This window comes from Carettochelys insculpta, chromosome 10 (assembly GCF_033958435.1).
Source record: "Carettochelys insculpta isolate YL-2023 chromosome 10, ASM3395843v1, whole genome shotgun sequence".
Lineage (NCBI taxonomy): Eukaryota > Metazoa > Chordata > Testudines > Carettochelyidae > Carettochelys > Carettochelys insculpta.
In genome coordinates this window covers 9130140-9149783 of record NC_134146.1, presented here as the reverse complement: position 1 = coordinate 9149783, position 19644 = coordinate 9130140, and the positions used below count along the sequence as shown (strand labels likewise).

At 47.5% G+C, this 19644-nt stretch overlaps 2 protein-coding genes across 3 annotated transcripts in view; both read left to right on the top strand.

Moving 5' to 3' along the window:
- Positions 1–19644, top strand: part of ARHGEF4 (Rho guanine nucleotide exchange factor 4) — a 394947-nt gene that overhangs the window by 40507 nt on the left and 334796 nt on the right. The gene's annotated exons all lie outside the window — the stretch shown is intronic.
- On the top strand, positions 9733–19579 carry LOC142018618 (uncharacterized). Its single transcript, XM_075004580.1, has 3 exons — positions 9733–9749; positions 13398–13507; positions 18738–19579. The coding sequence occupies exons 1-3, from the start codon at positions 9733–9735 to the stop codon at positions 19241–19243; spliced, it is 633 nt and encodes a 210-aa protein (XP_074860681.1). The 3' UTR covers positions 19244–19579.

Sequence of the window (19644 nt, the reverse complement as noted above, 5' to 3'; positions counted from 1 at the left end):
AACCCTACCAGAGACTGCAAACTGTCAGGTTTACTTGGAAGGCAAATAGGAATGTTTTTGTCATGAAAACGGATCAAGCAGTTTGAGTTGAAGTTCTAAAATTTCACTGACTGGCAACATAGAAAAGTGAGACACTCATTCGCAAACTAAAACTGACTTATTGTTCCCTTCATCCAAGCAGTTCAATCACTAATATTGGAGAAAGGTCGTGATTAAGCAAAGTTATGATCTGTAGATTGATGCAGTTGTAATGTTTATAGTGTATGGGCAGCTTGCCCTCTGATGGCTGCAGTGTGACTACAGTCCTTCTGATTTTATCATTGCGCTAAGCAGGCCAGTCTCTTGGAGTGTATGGCAGTCAACCTCCAATGAGCATCTGCATGCACAACTACCTATCCCATTGACTACTATAGAAATGGGATTCTTCCATCAAGAGAACCGCATGAGCCGCAGCATAATTTTTCCCACAGAGCCCAGACAATGTGCCTGAGACCTGGACTGGAGACTTCACATGTAGCAGGGAGTCAGTCAGTCACCCAGTATCCACAGTTTTTCAGTGATAGGTTGGACCTGGTCCTTACAGTGAGGGACGACAACCCAAGAAATCTTCCTATCATCTGCTTCCCTTCCTACCATCCCACAAGGCCCAATGAGAATTGTAATCCTTCCTTTGGGAGAGCAGAGGATCCCCTCCATTCAAACACCTCCAGAGAAGGGATGGATAGGCAATAAAAGTCAGGAAGCTGCCTTTCACTCTGCAATGTCACTAGAGATGCGTGGGTGCACATTTTGGGTATATAACTGCTCTTTGTGCTGGCTCTTAACAAGAACAGGCAGATGTTGTACTGCTACTGGCCTTGTTCGGAATTAAATCAGCAGTTTATATAAATCTCCATATTTCTTTTAATGCTAAGGACATCCAGTTACTCTACCCTTGAATTTGTGTCCTGGCCTAGCAATGACCAAGAGCATAATATGTCATAACAGTCACCCACACCTAAACAGAGAACTCCATTTCCATGGCCTTTTTGGTCTTATGCAATTCTAATTGCTTACAGCTGGCTGAACAATATGTTCACTGAGGGCAGGTCTGCACTGGACCTGAAAGTCAATTCTAGATACTCAGCTCCAGCTACAAGAAGTAAATAGCTGGAATCAACTTATCTAGGATCGACTTAGCTGGCTGGCCTTACTAAGGAAGGTTGACATGAGAAACTCTCCCATCAACCTCCCTTACTCCTCATGATGAGGAGTACAGAGGTCAACTGCTGAGCCCGGATAGTTTGATTTCACGCATCCCCAGTAGGCTGACTGACACTAGGCTAAGGAGACCTGACTGAGTTGATCTCCCAGCAAGTGTAGATGTCCCCTAAGGTAATGACTATTCCCCACACCCCAACTCCCAGTTGACTTAATTGGGAAATAGGTGCTCAAAGGTCTAATTGGGCAAGGGCCTGACAGGCTAAGGAGAACAATCAACACATATGCTGGGACCAGCTGAAGGACAAGGAGGCACAAGGGGAGGTGGCTGCTAGAGGGAAGGGGATTCTGGGTCTGAGGAAAAAGGGAACTTTCCCCCACTGTTGCTGGACAGGAAGATACGTGGGGAAACTTGCTTCCAATTGTATCTTGCTGCATAAGCTGGTACTGGGAGCAGGGATTCTGGCAAGGCAGTGAAGCTTAGAAATGTGTAAGTGTCCAGAGGTGATCCAAAGGGAGGAGAAGACTGACCTGTCCCCTGTGGGTTTTACCACTCACAGCAGGGGCTGAAGAATTAACTCTCTTGTAGTACGTGGATGAGATACAAGATGGCAATATTCAAGATGTCTGGTCTTTGTAAGTTTTTAGAAAAAATACTTAGTTATTGGCATTCTTAGATGTTAAGCTGCAGTTGATTTAACCAAGCCTTCCTGAACTAGACCTAGTTATGTAAGGGTATCTAATTCATGGTCTGTTGAATACCAATCCCCCACCCTCATTCCTCAGGGAATGAATGGCTAGCAGGCCGTGTCGTTACAGTTGCCTAGTAATGGACAGTAGGAGGGATGGCACAGGTTCAGAGGGGCCCATGATGAAGAAAGAAAACGTCAGTATCACATTTAGGTGGGCGATAAAGCAAGACATAAACTGGTCCATAACTGTATGTTAAAGTTAGTCGTCGAATGTGTGTCTATTTAATAATTTGTCTCAATTAAATTATATCAAAGAAAGCCGAGAAAAAACAGCGATGAACACAAGGAGGAAAACAAACAAACAAAACATCACTGTATTTGTACCTAGTTCCCTGGAGGACTCTGTGTTTGGTTTCCAGTTCATGAGCTACTGTTTGGCAGGTTTCCTGAGGCACTCTGTCTGTTCACTTGGAAATGTGAAAGCGCTGAGGCTCCCTGGCAGGAAGGTTTTGTTGAAACTCTTTCATTATTAAGGATTAGCTGTTTGGTAAACCTGTGTCGCCCTTAACAGTTTTGATGGGAAGCACCAACTAATGAATGGCTCATTGTGGAGATGCTTTCAGTGTGGGACTTCTAGTGTCTATTTTATTGCTCGGCTTTCAGTTTGGGGTTCTTTATGCTCCCAGGGTTCAAAGAGAAATTGACGCATAAACTCTGATGCTGGAAGAAGTGTACAATGGAAAGTCTAATTTCCCCTTTCAGTATTATTGCTGAGTTAGACACAGGTCTTTCCTGAAAACAAGCGTAATATGTATGGGTGTAAAATTAAGGAAGTGGTGCTAAACCCCATTGTAAAGCTCAGTACTTTATGTCCACCATGGTATCGATTAGTTCTGAATGGTTCTGAGCAATGCACTAGAAATACCTCCTAGTGGATACACAGCACATAAGGGATGTGATAGCTCAAAGCCAGTTTGGCTTCATATTAGCTCAAGATTTAGCTGCTAAGATCATCGAAAAAAAATCAAACAATATCCTCATTTTTACTGAAATCCTAGCCAAGTACAGCATGTACTGACCTAAGGATTTTGTAAAGTCAACAGGAGAGACCTCGGTGAAAGGAGATACCTGTCCAGGAATGGACACTCAGAACTTTTCCTCTTCCCAGGGAAGCGTTGCAACATTGAGGACGTGATGTTGAAGTCATTGTCATCGTATAGGACTTTTGTAGTTGTTTAAAAGAATACGTCTGAAAGATATGTAAAATTCAAAGTAAGGTTCAGTTATAAATTCCAGTCTCTCTCCCCCACATATTTGAAAATTAGGAAGTTCATTGTTTGTTTGGTAGAATCTTATGTAATAAACAAAACCTCCAGGAAAACTTCAGCACTGATGTAATTAACATTACCTTTGCCTGTTCATAATCAAACATCTCACCTACCTCAGATATTTCCAATATGATTCACTGATCCCCATCTCCCTGGCTGAAAACACTGGTATGGCAGACACTTACACCCACAGACAAAAAATACCGCACAGCCCCTACCCACAAGAATCATCAGCTTCCCTTTTCTTCCCTCCATAAATACTTCTGATCCGTTGCTATTTGAATCACATTCCTATTGAGCCTTGTTTCCAACTCTGTGCATTGTGTAGAGCATGTTTACAAGGTTGCCGTAGATCGGCAGCTGCTTCTTATGTTAGAGAGGAGCTTGTAGTGTGGTCAGCAAAGCTTTTTATTGCTCATCAGCACTTTTGTTAGTTTATTTTTCACAAACATATGATGCTAACTGGGGGGCGGGGTTAAAGTAAGTTTTATTTAGAGTCTTAAATTGTAGCCTGATTTTTTTTTGCTTTGCCTATCCTTAGTTCTTAAAGTACTCTGAATTCCTATGGTCCTCATAGTACTTTACATTTGCTCATCAACTGACTCCTTTTTAATCATTTTCATTGCTTACAGATAAATGTAACCATTTATTTACAATGGAAATTCCAAGACTTAAAATGTTAAATGTGTCTTTTCTGAAATTGTATGCTAGAAAGCCATTTTCTGTTAAAATATTATAACATAAATCATGAAAAAAATTGTCAGAGGTGCCTGATTCTATTTCATTTTAAACAGTATTTTTTTTGTTTTAGTTACAAATCTCCCTCTTTAAAACTCACACATTAATAGCTATATACGAAGAGATTAATTGCAGTATTTGGTTCCAGGGCTGTATGAAAACCTTTAGCTTCTTCTGCTATTTTCTCTACAAATAAATTCAAGATTCATGAAAAGGATGAATCACTTTAAACAACTCATAGCAATTGATTCATGCGTGTGTTTATTTTGCTCATATTACCTCTGCCGTGGTATCTACCGAGCTATCTAGCACACACCTTTCAGAAACACTGTCAGATTAATGACTAAATTTGGATATGTGAACGATATACTGCAGTGAAGCCCCAGCAGGATCAGACAGAATCAGCTGCAAAGCCCATTTTGAAAACCCCACCATGGACCTCCGTGGAAGACAACACGAAACCTTCACAAGTGACAGTGGGCATGTTGGGGAAGCCACTTTCCCTTGGGGTACAGTGTTCCCCAAAGGTCCGAGGCTGGAGGTGAAAGCAGTGAGGCAAGAGTGAGATCTAAAAGAAAAATTTATTTGCATATATGCAGGCTGCCTACTTCCAGAGAAATGGGAGCCCTGAGAATCAGTTTTCAGGCCTTTTTATACAGTTTATACTATTCAGATAGTTTGGTAATTAATTGTCTTCTTTAACATACCAAAGTCTCAGCCAAGTTATCCTGAGATCTATCTGCAAACACCAGCTCTGCTGACTTCAGTTTACCCTACAAAGGTACATGATGACAAAAACAAAGGAGTCTTCAGGGTAAATTGTCTCTAAGTGACAAGGTAACAACTTCAAAGAGGTGCAGATGACCCCCTAATTTCCTCTCACAGAGTGGGGTCTGGTTATTGTGGAAAAGTAAAAATTTTAACCCCTACAGCAATTTTTCTTTTTCCTTTTTCCCCCCACAAATAATCCCCCCTTTGATACTCCACAGGAGTATCACTCTAATTCTATTTTGGACAATCTTAGGTGTTCTTCTTCTGCTAAGATACTTAACCTATCTTATTATAGTATTTTAAAGCTCTAAAATAGAAAGGATAGTAATAGCACAGTAATCAGTAAGCAAATAGCACAACAGTCTCCTTAGTAAAGCTCAGTCATTTAGTGTTGTTTGGCTTGCCTCTGCAGGCACTCTTCGAGATTTCGTAGTCTTTTAATTCACTCAATACTGCAGGAAGTTTCCTTTTTATGAAAGTTACAGGGTGTTAGGATTACCTGCAGTTCTTTGGTGGCACAGTTCTACTTCTTAGTTTATACCTTAAAGCTCCCGGTGGAGGCCTGTCTAGTAGCAGTCTGGCTTGGGAGTTTGCCTCCTTGGTCTGCTGAACCTCGTCCTCAGGTGATTCCTCCAGGGAGGGGTCCTGGGTGACAGGGTCAATCAGCTCTGCCGGGTCTCCAGTTTGGCGTACATGACTTGCATGGATTCACGAGGGGCACTCCTTTACCTTCACTGCTGTGTGTGTGACAAGCAGCACTTGGAACGGTGCTTCCCACCGGGCTGCAAGGCAGTTCTTTCTGCGATGTTCCTTCACAAGCACGTAGTCACCTGGTCGGATGTTGTGGCACGGTACATCAGTAGGTACTGGGAGGGCTTCTTTCACCTGCAAATGTAAGCTGGAAGCAAGCTTAATTAGTTGGATAACAAATTCGGTTAAAGAGTCAAACTCCTCACTTAAACTTTTTACAACTCTAGGGGGTGATAGTCCCACTGCCATGGGTCGGCCAAAGACTATTTCATGGGGTGTGAGGCTGTGTTTTCTATTAGGTGTATTTCTAAGATGCATTAGCACTAAGGGTAGGGCTTCTGGCCACTTCAGTCCGGTGTCATCACAGATCTTCCCTAACCACCATTTTATGTCAAGGTTCCTTCTTTCTGTGTGGTCGCTGGCCTGTGGGTGGTATGGGGTATGGAACTGCTGAGAGACATTTAAAGCCTTGCAGATGGCAGTCATAAGGGATGCAGTGAAGTGGCTCCCTCGGTCAGAATTAATTTGTAAGGGCACACCAAATCTGGGAATGATCTCAATCAACAACTTCTTAGCTACAGTCACAGCATCTGCTTTTCTGCAAGGGAAACATTCAATCTAGCCACTAAACAAACACACTATAACAAGGCAATACTGATAGTTCATACGTTTTGGAAGTTCAATAAAGTCTACTTGCAAATACTGAAATGGTCCTTCTGGCCATGGAGTGGCGCTTGGAGCTGTAGTTTCTCCTCCTGCAACATTAAACTGCTTACAAGTCATACATGAATTAGATATCCTTGCAGCTTCTATGTGCACACCTGGGGCGTACCATTGTTTTAGGATCTGTGAGGCCACCCCCCTTTTGCTCGTGTGTGTCATCTGGTGAGACACCTGAGCAAGCTGTCGTGTAAGAGATCTCGGGGCAACCGGGCGACCGTCAGGTGCAACCATGAGCCCTGCTGGGGATAAGGAGCAGCCTGCTTTCTCCCAGAGATTTTTCTCTGCAGGTGGAGCAGCCTTCTGTAGCTCTATCAGGTCCTGCAAAGAAACAGGGAGAGAGAGAGAGACCAGAATCTGAAAAGGAGCCGGAAGTCCATGTGCTGCTGCATGTCTGGCCGCAGCATCAGCACTTGCATTGCCCATAGAAACAGGATCAGTGGCACCTATGTGAGCCGGGCAATGGGTAATGGAGAGGGACATAGGGAGCTGAATGGCATCGAGAAGTTGGGAGATAAGGGGACCATGGGAGACAGCAGAGCCAGAGGAGGTAAGGAAACCTCGCTGTTTCCAAATTTGTCCTGTAGCATGACAAACAGAGAAAGCATATTTTGAGTCAGTGTAAATAGCAGCAGACTGTCCAGAAGCTAGGAGACATGCACGGGTTAAAGCGATAAGTTCAGCTGCTTGAACTGATCTGATACCTGGGAGAGAAAATGCTTCTAGAACATCATTATCTGAAACCACGGCATACCCAGTCTCTAGTTCACCAAATGGATTTCTTTTACATGACCCATCAGTGTACAATACCAGATCTGCATTTTCCAGGGGTTGTTCAGACAGATCTTGGCGAGGCTTAACACAGTGTTCAAGCAGCTCTTCACAGTCGTGGATATGAGGTTCACCATCAGAGGGTAAAGGAAAAAGAGTAGCTGGGTTAAGCACATTACACCTTTGAATGACAACATTTGGAGAAGAAAGGATAACGTTTTCATAGCGGGTCTGTCTCTGAACAGACAGATGCTGGGTGCGGTGTTGCTGCAAGAGAGCAGAGACAGCATGGGGAACCTGTAGGATAACACTGTGTCCTAATGTGATAGGTTGGGCTTTTTCAAGTAATTCAGCAGCAGCTGCAACTGCTCGTAGGCAGGGTGGAAACCCAAGGGCTACTGAGTCCAGGGTTGCTGAAAAATAAGCTACTGGGCGGAGTGTGGACCTAAAGGGTTGGCAGAGAACCCCTGATGCAATTCCATCCTGCTCACGACAAAATAGGGTAAAAGGTTTCAGATAGTTGGGTTACCCAAGTGCTGGGGGCTGTGAGAGAAGAGTTTTAAGAGAAAGGAAGGCAAATTCGCAATCTGTAGACCATTCCACAGGATCAGAGGCTGCATCTAAGAGTAGCTCAGTAAGGGGTCTGGTGAGCACAGAGAAATTAGGAATCCATTGTCTGCAATATCCAACAGCACCCAGAAATTTGCGTACCTGACGTTTGGTTAATGGGCAAGGAATGGAGAGTACTTGTGAGATCTGCTCAGGTGTTAACTGGCGGCCATCTCCTGAAAGTAAATGTCCCAAGTACTGAACCTGTTGTTTAGCAAATTGCAATTTGGCTTTGGAGGCCTTATGACCTCTTTCAGCCAGGCATTTTAACACATGCAGGCTGTGTCTACACGTGCCCCAAACTTCGAAATGGCCATGCAAATGGCCATTTCGAAGTTTACTAATGAAGCGCTGAAATGCATATTCAGCGCTTCATTAGCATGCGGGTGGCAGCCGCGCTTCGAAATTGACGCTCCTTGCCGCCGCGCGGCGCGTCCAGACGGGGCTCCTTTTCGAAAGGATGCCGCCTACTTCGAAGTCCCCTTATTCCCATGAGCTTATTCCCATTTTCCTTTTTCCCCCACAGGCACAGGGTGATTTATATACAAATCAACATATTCATAGAATCAGAGAACACTAGAACTGTAAGAGACCTCAAGATGTCATCGAATCCAGTCCCCTGCATTCCTGGCAGAACCAAGTACTACCTAGACCACCTCTGATAGATGTCTATCTAACCCGCTCTTAAATATCTCCAGTGATGGAGTTTCCACAACCTCTCTAGGTATTTATTCCAGTGTTTAACCACCCTGACAGGAAGTTTTTCCTAATGTCCAACCTTAACCTCCCTTGATGCAGCTAAAACCCATTGCTTGTCCTATTCTCAAGAGGCCAAGGAGAACAATTTTTCTCCCTCCTCCTTAAAGCACTCTTCTAGGTACTTGTAAACCTCCATTATGTCCCCTCAGTTTTCTCTTTCCCAAACTAAACTAGCCCAGTTCTTTTAGTCTTTCCTCATAGCTCATGTTCTCTAGACCTATAATCATTCTTGTTGTTCTTCTCTGGACCTTCTCCAATTTCTCCACTTCTTTTTTGAAATGTGGTGCCCTAAAATGGACACAATAGTCCAACTGAGGCCTAATCAATGCTGAGTAGAGTGGACAAATGATTTCTCATGTCTTGCTCACAACACTCCTGTTAATGCATCCCAGAATCATGATTGATTTTTTGGCAACAGCATCACACTGTTGACTCATATTTAGCTTGTGGTCCACTATGACTCCTAGATCCCTTTCTGCAGTCTTCCTTGCTAGCCAGTCGCTTTCCATTCTGTATGTGTGTGTAGGGAGCAGGAGTGGTTGCTCCTTGATCCAGAAGGGAAGAGCCCCTCCCTGGACCTTGGTGGACAGAACTTAGCCCTGCTCCCTTACCTGACCGGGAAGGCAAGAGGAGGGACTACCAGTATAAAAACCCCAGCCCAGAGCTCAGGAGGGGTCCAGCCACCAAGGAAGCTGGACACCAATCCTGACCTGGCTGGGAGGAGAATCCCTGGCTCCAGCAGGCTGAGGACTGGTCCAGACCACTGGGCCCCTTGCTGGAAGACATGGAGAAACTACTTGCTGTTGCAGAGGCCCCATACTCTGCCAGATCCAGAGAAGCCTGAATAGCACATGACCAGGTGTGAGAAGAGGGGGGGATATGGAAGTGGCCCAGGGATAACAGGGCTTGTATGTTGGGGTGTGGATCTCTGCTCACCCTGGTGGCATGCCACCACTGCTAACAGGGCCCTACACTGGAATGCAGTGGAGAGGGTGAGTGTGTGCCTCTGTGCCATGCCTAACTGGTGGGTGGCACTCTTCCCTGCCCCTTCCCTCCCCCCTGCACATGTGTACACCTGGGTTCCCTAGTGCCCTCTGCTTGTGAGGGCCAGGGGTTGACTCTTTGTTTGCTGACCTGCCCCTGGGCTTCTGGACACTGTTTGGTGCCCTGCCTTACACTAGGGCCTGGGTCTACTGACTTTATTGTCTCTGCTTGCTTGTTGCCCTGCCCTGCACCAGAGCCTGAATGTATATTCTGGACTCTGTAGTTTACCAGGGCTTGGGCCCTTTTGGATTCTGGGATTAGACTTGCTGTGTTGCCTGCCCAGGACCTGAGTGTGCGCCCCCTGAACCCTGTAGCATTGAGCCCCAGGACTGGGCTTGTAGGGAGGTGGAATGACTGTTTCCCCAAGGTAAGCAGTCTACAGGGTGAAACTGATTATTCCTTCCTAAGTGAAGTACTTTGTATTTATCCTTATTCAGCTTCATTTACCTCAGACCACTACTCCAGTTTTCCAGATCATTCTGAATTCTGACCCTATCCTCCAAAGCAGTTGCAAATCATCTCAAACTTGATAAGCATACTCTCTATGCCAATATCTAAATAATTGATAAAAATATTGAACAGAACTGCTCCCCAAAAAGACCCCTGCAGAACCCTGCTTGTTAGGCCCTTCTAGCCTGATTGTGAACCATTAATGACTACTCTCTGAGAACAGTTATACACCCACCTTATAGCACTCTCATCTAAGTCATTAGTCTCCCATTATCACCAAATCCTGTGGTTTAGATGATTTTGTTAGTTGCTTAGAAAGTCTCCTCAACCTCTTTGTGCATGTTTGCTATTAACTGTTCTTGTGGGAAGATTCTGTCAGCAAGAGATGGGAACAACTATGGGACGCTATCTATAATACTGCAACATCTACCTTTGGGAAGAAGACAGTCAAGTCTGCTGATTGGTTTGAAGCCCACACTGAAGTGCTGACACCCCTGATTGAGAAGAAGAGACAGGCACTGGGTGCATACAGATCCTCTCCCAGTGAGGTGAACCTGCAGGTGCTCCGGTCTGCTTGGAGTCAAGTGCAGCAGGTTGCTCGGCGGTGTGCCAACTATTACTGGCTCCATCTCTGCTCCAAGATTCAGCAGGCTGCAGACACTGGTAACATGTGAGGAATGTACGAGGGGATCAAGCAGGCCATTGGTGCATCACAAAGAAAGACTGCCACACTTAAGTCGGCCACAGGTGAGGTCTTGAAGGACAGAACCAAGCAGATGGAATGCTGGGTGGAACACTACTCACAGTTGTACGCCAGAGAGACTGTAGTTACAGAGAGAGCCCTGAATGCCATCGAGCCTCTGCCCACCATGACTGAACTCGATGCTGAGCCCACCTTGGAGGAACTCAGCGATGCGCTAAAAGCACTTTCTTCTGGAAAAGCTGCAGGGAAAGACAGTATTCCCTCAGAAATCCTCAAATGCGCCAATGGTACCCTAGTTTCAGAGCTGCATGGAATACTTTGCCAATGCTGGAGAGAAGGCAGCGTACTGCAGGATATGAGGGATGCTAACATCGTTACTGTCTACAAGAACAAGGGTGACAAAAGCGATTGTAACAACTATCACAGCATCTCCCTTCTCAGTACTGTGGGGAAGCTATTTGCAGATGTTGTTCTGAAGAGGCTCAATGTTCTTGTGGAGAGAGTCTACCCTGAGTCTCAGTGTGGGTTCAGAGCTGAATGGTCCACCATAGACATGGTTTTCTCTGTTAGGCAACTACAAGAAAAGTGCAGGGAGCAGAGCAAACCTCTGTATATTGCCTTCATCGACCTGACCAAGGCATTTGACCTCGTCAGCAGAAAAGGTCTGTTCGCGATTCTGGCTAAGATCGGCTGTCCCCCAACTCTGCTCAGCATTATTAGGGCCTTCCATGAAGGCATGAAGGGGACCGTCGTATACGACGGATCCACATCCGAACCCTTTGAGATTCTCAGCGGAGTCAAGCAGGGGTGTGTGCTGGCTCCAACACTGTTCAGCATCTTCTTTGCAGTTTTGCTCAAATGTGCCTTCGGAACTGCTACAGAGGGCATCTCTCTCCGCACAAGAACAGACGGCAACCTCTTCAAACTGTCGAGGCTCATAGCGAAGACCAGGGTGCTTACAAAGTGTCTGAGGGAGTTCCTTTTTGCTGATGATGCAGCTGTTGCTGCTCATGCTCAGCAGGAACTGCAGTCACTCATAACTCGCTTTGCATGTATGGAATTTGGCCTCACAATCAGCTTAAAGAAGACCTAGGTGATGGGCCAAAACGTGGGTAACAAGCCATCTATCAACGTGCTAGACTACGAACTGGAAGTCGTCCATGAGTTCGTGTACCTAGGCTTGACGCTCTCAGACAACTTGTCACTTGATAGCGAGATCAACAAGTGCATTGGAAAAGCCGACACAACTTTTTCCAGGCTGATGAAGGGAGTATGGGCTAACAATAAGCTCACTGTACACACCAAGGTGCAGGTCTACACAGCCTGTGTTTTGAGCACACTGCTGTACACCAGTCAAACATGGACTTTGCGCTCAAAACAAGAGCAGTGGCACAACACATTCCACATGCGCTGCCTTAGGCGCATACTCGGTATCTCTTGGCAGGACAAGGTCCCCAATAGCGCGGTGCTTGAGAGGGCAGGCACCGCCTCCATGTTCACCCTTCTCAAACAGAGGCGTATGCGCTGGCTGGGCCATGTCTCACGCATGACGGATGGCCGAATACTGAAGGACCTCCTCTTTGGCGAACTGGCATCTGGAAAGAGGCCGAAAGGGCGACCTAAATTGCGCTAAAAGGACACATGCAAGCGTGACCTCAGCGCTCTCTCTATCAGTGCGAACACCTGGCATTCGCTCGCCTCAGACAGGCACACCTGGAAACAGGGAGTGAAGGAAGCTCTTATGTATGAAACTACCTTGGTGAAGGAAGCAGAAGACAGGAGAGCCCTCAGGAAGATCCGTGCCCGTGATACCAGAGCGACACCTGCCTACTGCTGCTCACAGTGCGGAAAGGACTGCCGCTCTCGGATTGGATTGCACAGCCACAGAAGACGCTGCTCGAATCAGTCCAACTGGGGCGCAAACCCATGATCCCTCAGGATCGAAGGATGCCTACTAACTGAGAAGATTCTGAATCTCTAGCTGAGATTCTGGGGCCTTTACTTTGTAAGTTAACCATGGGTGCCTCCCTGCCCATATGGAGCATTCTCCTGTAATATGCAGCCTTTTCTCCATTGAACACTCATGGAAATACCAGGTCTGCTGTCCCAAGGGTGGGAAGTGTACATGCTTGTAGGATTTAATTCACAATCAGAACCTAGCTGAATACCTCAGCACTGAGATCTAGTTATAGTGAAAACAATACCTGAATTGTCAGATTCAAGGGCTTGTGTATAAGGATAAAGGAAACAACATTCTAGCATGCTTTCCCCTGTCTAAAGTTTCTCAAGCCAAATGTCCTCTGCAGCATTTCAAACCAGGCTGACTGAGGTTCTGTTTTCATCAATGCAACCACGTGGCCAGTTTACATCCTAAGTGCAGGGAAAAAAAGGGTGTCTCTCTTTTTTTTTTTTTTGCCTTCTACGTCATTCCCAAAAGCATTGCCTGTGCTCTGAAAGTGAAAAGAGGTGGGTTTTAAGGTATGTGTTCTGCTTCTTCCTGGTTTTCATGTCCCCCTGTTTGTGGCTATGGAGCCATTGAGTTGGTGTATACTGCTTAATGAACTTGCTAAGAGACACCTGAGCAAACATCTCTTGCCTTATAGGAAATCTGTTTGTCAGCTCTGTCTCAGTACAGACCTAGTCACTTCAGTACATGCAGCTCCTTCCATATCATCTGTCTGCACATTTCACAGTGATAGCAATGATCAGCATGAGCCTGGCTTTCATTGAAGCACCCACATGACGTTCTTTGTCAAAGAATGTCCATACTAGGATATTCTTGCAGCTTTCTTGCCTGTTGGCAATAAGGGGCGGTTGAGTCACCCTCTGGTTGGCTGAGTCTTCTCCTGCGCAACTCCATAGGGTCAGCTGCCTTTCTTTATCACTAACAGGTGGAACTGAGAAATTGAGTCTTGTAGAGAACCACTCAGCTGGAGGAGGGCAGAGATCATTTACTGAGTTCCCCATTGCAGGTAATTAATGACACAAGTAAACTCACAGTGCAGTCAATGTTCCCCTTTCCTCTGGTTAAGGGTGCAGGTCCTGGATTCTCTGGGTTGAATTCACTAGCACTGCGGGGGAGGGGGTGGATGATAGCAAAACTGGCTATGTACTAGAAGACTGCACTATGACCAGATATGGACAGTCAGAGGTACTGATGCTTTTTTGTGCCTCCTTAGTCCCTTAAGGCACCCTTCATAATTAGTTATTTTAAGGCATCTCAGCAGCAAGGATGGAACATATGTTTATGTACTTAAAGCCTAACTTTAAGTACATTCTGGTCATAGAATCCTAGAGCTGGAAGAGACCCCAGGAGGTCAGAGTCCAGTCCCCTGCCCAAAGCAGGATAATGCTAACTAAATTATCCTATGGTGTCTTTCAGTACTAGATATCATCATCTTATTTAGATAAATAAGGCCTGAAGGAACTATTGTGATCAATTTTTTTGACCTGCTGCATAACTCAGCTCAAATTTCTCCCAGCAACCTTTTGTTTTGAGCCCTGTGGCTGAGCTAGAGATTTTTAGAAAGTCTTGATATAAGTACTTCAATTAGAAGATAATCCACCACATCAATTGGTGCATTATTCCAGTGGTTAATTATTCTTATTGCTAAAAGCATGCACCTAGTTGCTAGTCTCAACTTTTCTAGTATCCACTTCCAGCCCCTGGGTGCTGTTAGTTTGCCAGATTAAAGTGCAGAGAAAAATTTAACTTTCCAGTTACTGTGCTTGTTCTATGATTTGGGCCCATTTAATTTCAAAGTTTTAGTGTTGCATCTCTAACTTGAAGAGAAAGTTCAAACATTTTCTATGTGTAACTTAGCTTTGCTGTCAGATCAATGCAGATTTTGATGTAGGAAAAATAAACGGAAGGAATATCTTCATTGTACTTAAATGAAAGAGGCCACTGTACAGCTTGTTTTCCGCTATGGCTTTTTGGTATTTAGAATGGACGTGGGATCCTCTTTTGTTATACCATTTCCAAACACTCCTGTTGTGCCATAGACGGTTTTCCCAGATGTTCCCCTTTTAGGAGTTCTTAAAGGCACAGCATTAATACCCACTGAAACTTACACAAGCCTCTTGCCAACCTTTACATTTATAATTCCAGATCTATTGAGTTACAAGCCTTGTTTGGCATCAATTTATCTTCATCTGTGAAGAACTCCACTCTTTGCATAAGCCATCATGCTCTGGCTTAAACATGCCTTGTTTAGACAAGAGCTGAAGCCTGATTTGTAAGTGAAATAAGGCAGTGGCTCTTAAGGATTCTGTGTGGTGTTGCCTTGGCAACATGAACTCTTAAGGCTTTCAGAAACTCAAAACAATTTTGGTTATACTTGGCAGGAGTTTCCCTTTTGCTCTGCAATTGAGAACTGTGCCCAAGGTTTCACCCCAGCTGGTTTTCAAGACTAGCATAACCTTGTGAAAAGGTATGAGGTGCAGTTATCATGATTTCTGTGCTACATTGAAAAGATCTTGGTTTTTAGAAAGACCTCATTCACTGTGGCCATAAGTTAGTGTTAGGGTAATGGTGAAGGTATAGTAATGATGGGGATCTCATGGGAGGGATTAAGACAGTGGGTAACTGTAGAATAATGTGAGTTGACAAGAATTAACACTTACCCACCAAAAACCTATATGAAAATGCCTTTTTTAGACTACATGAGAGGTTAATCTATAAAAAGATTCATTCTGAAGATAATGTCTAAATAGGCAGCTAACAAAGCAGAAAAGGCTCATCATATTTATTAGTCTAATTCTGATACATGAGAACTTAGTATTTTCCATTATTCAAGTATCAGAAGGCTAGCCATGTTAGTCTATCTGCAAAAATGCAAAATCAATGGCACCTTAGACTTTTTGGAGCGTAAGCTTTTGTGGGCAGAGACCTGCTTTGTCAGATGCATGTCCTATGCCTCTGAAATGAGTCTGTGCCCATGAAAGCTTATGCTTCAAAATATCTGTTAGTCTATAAGGTGCCACAGGACATCTCAGTTATTCAGGCTTTCTTTATTCTCTGGGTATGTCTAGTTTAACAGCATCCAGTTCTACAGCTATCCAGGTTCTCTCAGGTGTCTGTTAAAATAGTGGCCCAACCTTATCACCATGGCAAATACAACTGGCTATTTGGAGACTTGCAAAGGGAAATCCCATCATGCCATCATCTTCCTGTTGTCTCTAGTGAAAGTGGGTGTATGTGACACCTGCCCACAACTGAACACAAAGAATATATTGGGCTATTTTGTGCCATCACTTAGTCACCTATCTGAGAACAAAGAATATTGGGTAAATCAATCAAGCTTTATTTTAATGTCTTTAGCCAGAGTAAGTGTGATTTCTGAGCATTTGACCTTCAGGGTGGAGTTATTTAAGATTTAGGTTTGGATTTTACAAACTGGAGGAAACATTCATCTTAAGTCTGTATGCTGTTTCTCCTTTCTATTCTCTGGTCAATTTGCATTAAACCAACTGTGCATAGGATCTGTTTCATTAACCTCACACCACTATTTTAGTTAAAGTTGTCACCCTTCCAGAATCTCCAGGAATTAAAAAATTAAGGCTTGCCATGTGATGAAACCTCCAGAAACATGTCCAGGCAACACTGGCAAAACTAGGTGAGGTAGCACGCTCACCCTTAGAGCACTCACTGGCATCTGTACCTCTTTTCACTGATCCTTGGCTCCAGCATCTTGATGGCAATCTGTCTCTCACAAGGTTCTGACCTCCAGCCAAGTCTTGTAAAATTCCAAACTGACTGGGGACAACCAGAGTCTAAATGAGAATCCCTAAATCTGAATAATCCTTCTGCTCTTTTACACTACAGAAGTCATCTGCTTTCATTTCCAACCCTATTGAAGGGCTTCCTCTTCCACACGAGCCTTCTTTACTCCCTGGGGGTCTTTTCCATCACCTTCAGGCACTACTTCATGATCTGGCTGCTCCTGGAGCAGACCTATCTCCCTGAGGTAGGGAAGTCCTACCTAATGTTAAGTCAGACCTTATCTTTTCAGGGCCTACCACAGGGATCAGTTCTGTCTTCCACATCATTCTATGGGCCCGTCTTTACTTTTACTTGTAACCAATTCTGACTTTTTATATCACTTAAACTTGTTTGTTCTAATCAAGTGTTTGGGAATCATACTGGATTTTAAAACAAGTTCCCTCTGACTTATTTCTCAGTGGCTTATCATAGAACCATAGTTCAAAGGCATCAAAGACCTGCTAGCCCATTCCTCCGCAAGCACAAATGTTCTCTGAATCTTCCCCTACACCTCAGCACTTATCATAAAGCTTAGTATATGTTCCTTGGCCAGTTTCCAAGCCCTTGACAGCATTTATATTTACCTGCTAGCTTTAATTAGCTGTGATAAGCTGTGTCTACACGTGCACTAACTTCGAAATAGCGCCCGTCCCATGAGGGGATAGGAATAGCGCCCTACTTCGACGTCCAACGTCGAAGTAGGGACAGTGTAGACGATCCGCGTCCCGCAACGTCGAAATTGGCGGGTCCTCCATGGTGGCCATCAGCTGGGGGGTTGAGAGACGCTCTCTCCAGCCCCTCAGCTTACTGGTGGCCGCGTGGAGCGGCCCCTTAAAGGTCCCCTCCCCCTCCCTGCCTCTGCAGGAAGCTGAGGCAACGTGCAGGCTGCAGCCTGCACACGCGGGCAGCCTACAGCACCCTCAGCCGCCCCACAGAACGGCGATGGCTGGCCGGCAGCCCCCCCAGCGCCCCCAGGGGACCCCCCCCCCAAGGGGAGCCAGGGCAGCCAGGCTGGGAAGCGGCAGCGGGGCCCCTCCTGGACGGAGGCCGAGCTGCGGGACCTGCTGGGGCTCTGGAGCGAGGAGGAGGTGCTCCAGGTAATGGGGAGCAAGAGGCGGAACGCGGATGCGTTCGCTCGGCTGGCTGATGGCCTGGCTGCCCGGGGTCACCCTGCCCGCACTCCTGATCATGTGAGGAGTAAGGTGAAGGAGCTGCGGCAGGGTTATGCCTGGGCCCGGGATGCGGCCAGCCGATCTGGGGCCGCCCCCATCACTTGCCCCTTTTACAGGGAGCTCAGGGACATCCTGGGCCCCCGGCACACCTCCTCCCCTCCGGCCACCCTTGACACATCGGCTGACGAGCCCGAGCAGGCCCTGCAGCCGGAGTCCACCCTGGAGGCAAGCCCCGCACCCCGGGGGCCCCCCCCGGAGGCCATCCCCGGGACATCGCGGCAGGAGGAGGAGGAGGAGGAGGAGGGGGGCTCCTCCTCCACAGAATCCAGCCTGCAGATCCTCCTCCTGCCATCCCGGAGCAGCAGCAGGGCCTCCGACCCCCGGGGATCTCCGGACCGTGGGAGCAGACCCACAGGTAGGTACCCCTCTCTGGTGGACACCCCTGGGCTTGAGGGGCGGGGGTAACAGAGATGTGTCCAGGGCCCCCCACACGCTCACATGGCCATGGCCCCAAGGACACCAGGGCCATGGCCCTCACAGCACTGCAGCCATCAGCTCCTGCCCCCCACCACCCTGCATGACAGTGCCATGCCCCATCCCCAGGCCAGGGGGGAGCGGAACCACGAGGGGCCCCCGGGCGGAGTGGGTGGGACACCCCGCAGCAGTAGCATGTGATGGAGTGGGGGGAGTGCCAAAGGGAGACTCAGGCTACATGTGAGCCAGAAGAGCCGAAGAGCTCCCAGGGCCAAAGGAGGATCCTGGTGCTACAGCTGGCAGGTGACACCTCTGCCCTGAACAAACAGGAGGGAGGAGCCGAGCTGGCTTGGAATTGGGGGGCGAGGGCGGGGGCCACAGGTAGAGGCTAGGGGAAGGGAGAGCTGGTAGGCAGCCAGCCTGAGGAGGGGGAAAGCTGCATCCCAGAGGGGCCCCCCTTGGGGTCTTCTCCCCACGACGGGTTGGAAGGACTGTCTCTTCCGACAGCTGGTGCTGTCACTCCTGGCAGAAACTGGGCATCTGTGACCTAAGAAACCTCTCCTGCTCTCAGACCCTGCGGGGTGAAGTGAGAGTCGCTCCCACCAGGGGACGGGGTGCAGGGCAGGGGGACCCCTGAACCCCATCCATCACAGCAGCATCTCCCGGGGACGGGGATGGGGAACCTGCAGCACAGGGTGAGGGGGACAAAGGCCACGGCTCGGGGCCCACACTAACGCCTGTCTCCATTCTTCTTCCCCCCTCCTCTCCTGTGTCCTGCACCTGCACCATCAGAAGGACCGGAAGAGAGCGCCGGCGAGGCCTCGGTTGTCCTAGAGAGCCCTCCGGGACCATCACTCCAGGGCAGCCCCTCGGCCGAGGAACGACCGGCCCCGCGGCGGGCTAGACGGCGGACCCCGCGCCTACAACTGCCGACAGCGACGGACCCCCAGCTGCTGGCCATCCTCCGCCGGCAGCTGGAGGTCTCGGAGCAGCACCTCCAGCTGCAGGAGCGGGCACTGGCCTGGCGCCAGGAGGCATGGGGGGCCTATATGCAGACATTTAACCGCCTGGTGGACTACCTGGCCCCCCATGCCGTGCCGGCCGACCCATCGCCCGCCCTGCCCGCTCCTGCAGCCCCACCACCAGCTGCTCCGCCCGTCGCCGGCCCGTCCGCTGTCGCCCCACCACCCACCCGCGAGGGCCAGAGCGCCGAGGGACCCCTGGAGCCACCTGAGACTCGCCGGCCCCGATACCTTCCGGTCCAGCCCGCTCCCACCCAGCCGCGGACCAGGCTGTGAGCGCGGCGGGGCTCCCGGCCGGGCACACCCAGTGCCGGGCTATAGGGGCGAGGGGCCCGGGACGTGGCCCCCCCTTGTATATAGTTGGACCCTGTTTTTTTGGTCCCCCCGTTTGCCCCGTCCCCCCCATGTAAATAGTTCTCCCCTTTCTCCTCCCTGGTTTTCTTTTTATTATGTATGGCACACAGTTGTTTCTTTGGATTGTTTTATTTTTGTACATATTGCTTTTGTTGAACGTTTGTACCTAGTTTTCTGTTTGTGGTTCACATATTTATTTACACCCCAAAAAAAAGGTTCGGCCAGAAAAAAAAAAATTTACGTTCAGCCACAAGTTCGTGCTGTCATTTGTCCAGGACAAGTGGGAGGGTGGGGCGGTGGGGTGCTCCATGGTGTGGGCGTTG

Bases quoted from the DNA above. Each gene is read 5' to 3' on its own strand.
- LOC142018618 (XM_075004580.1), top strand. The intron at 13,508-18,737 runs GTAATTAATGAC...CTGCACCATCAG, and splicing joins TACTGAGTTCCCCATTGCAG to AAGGACCGGAAGAGAGCGCC.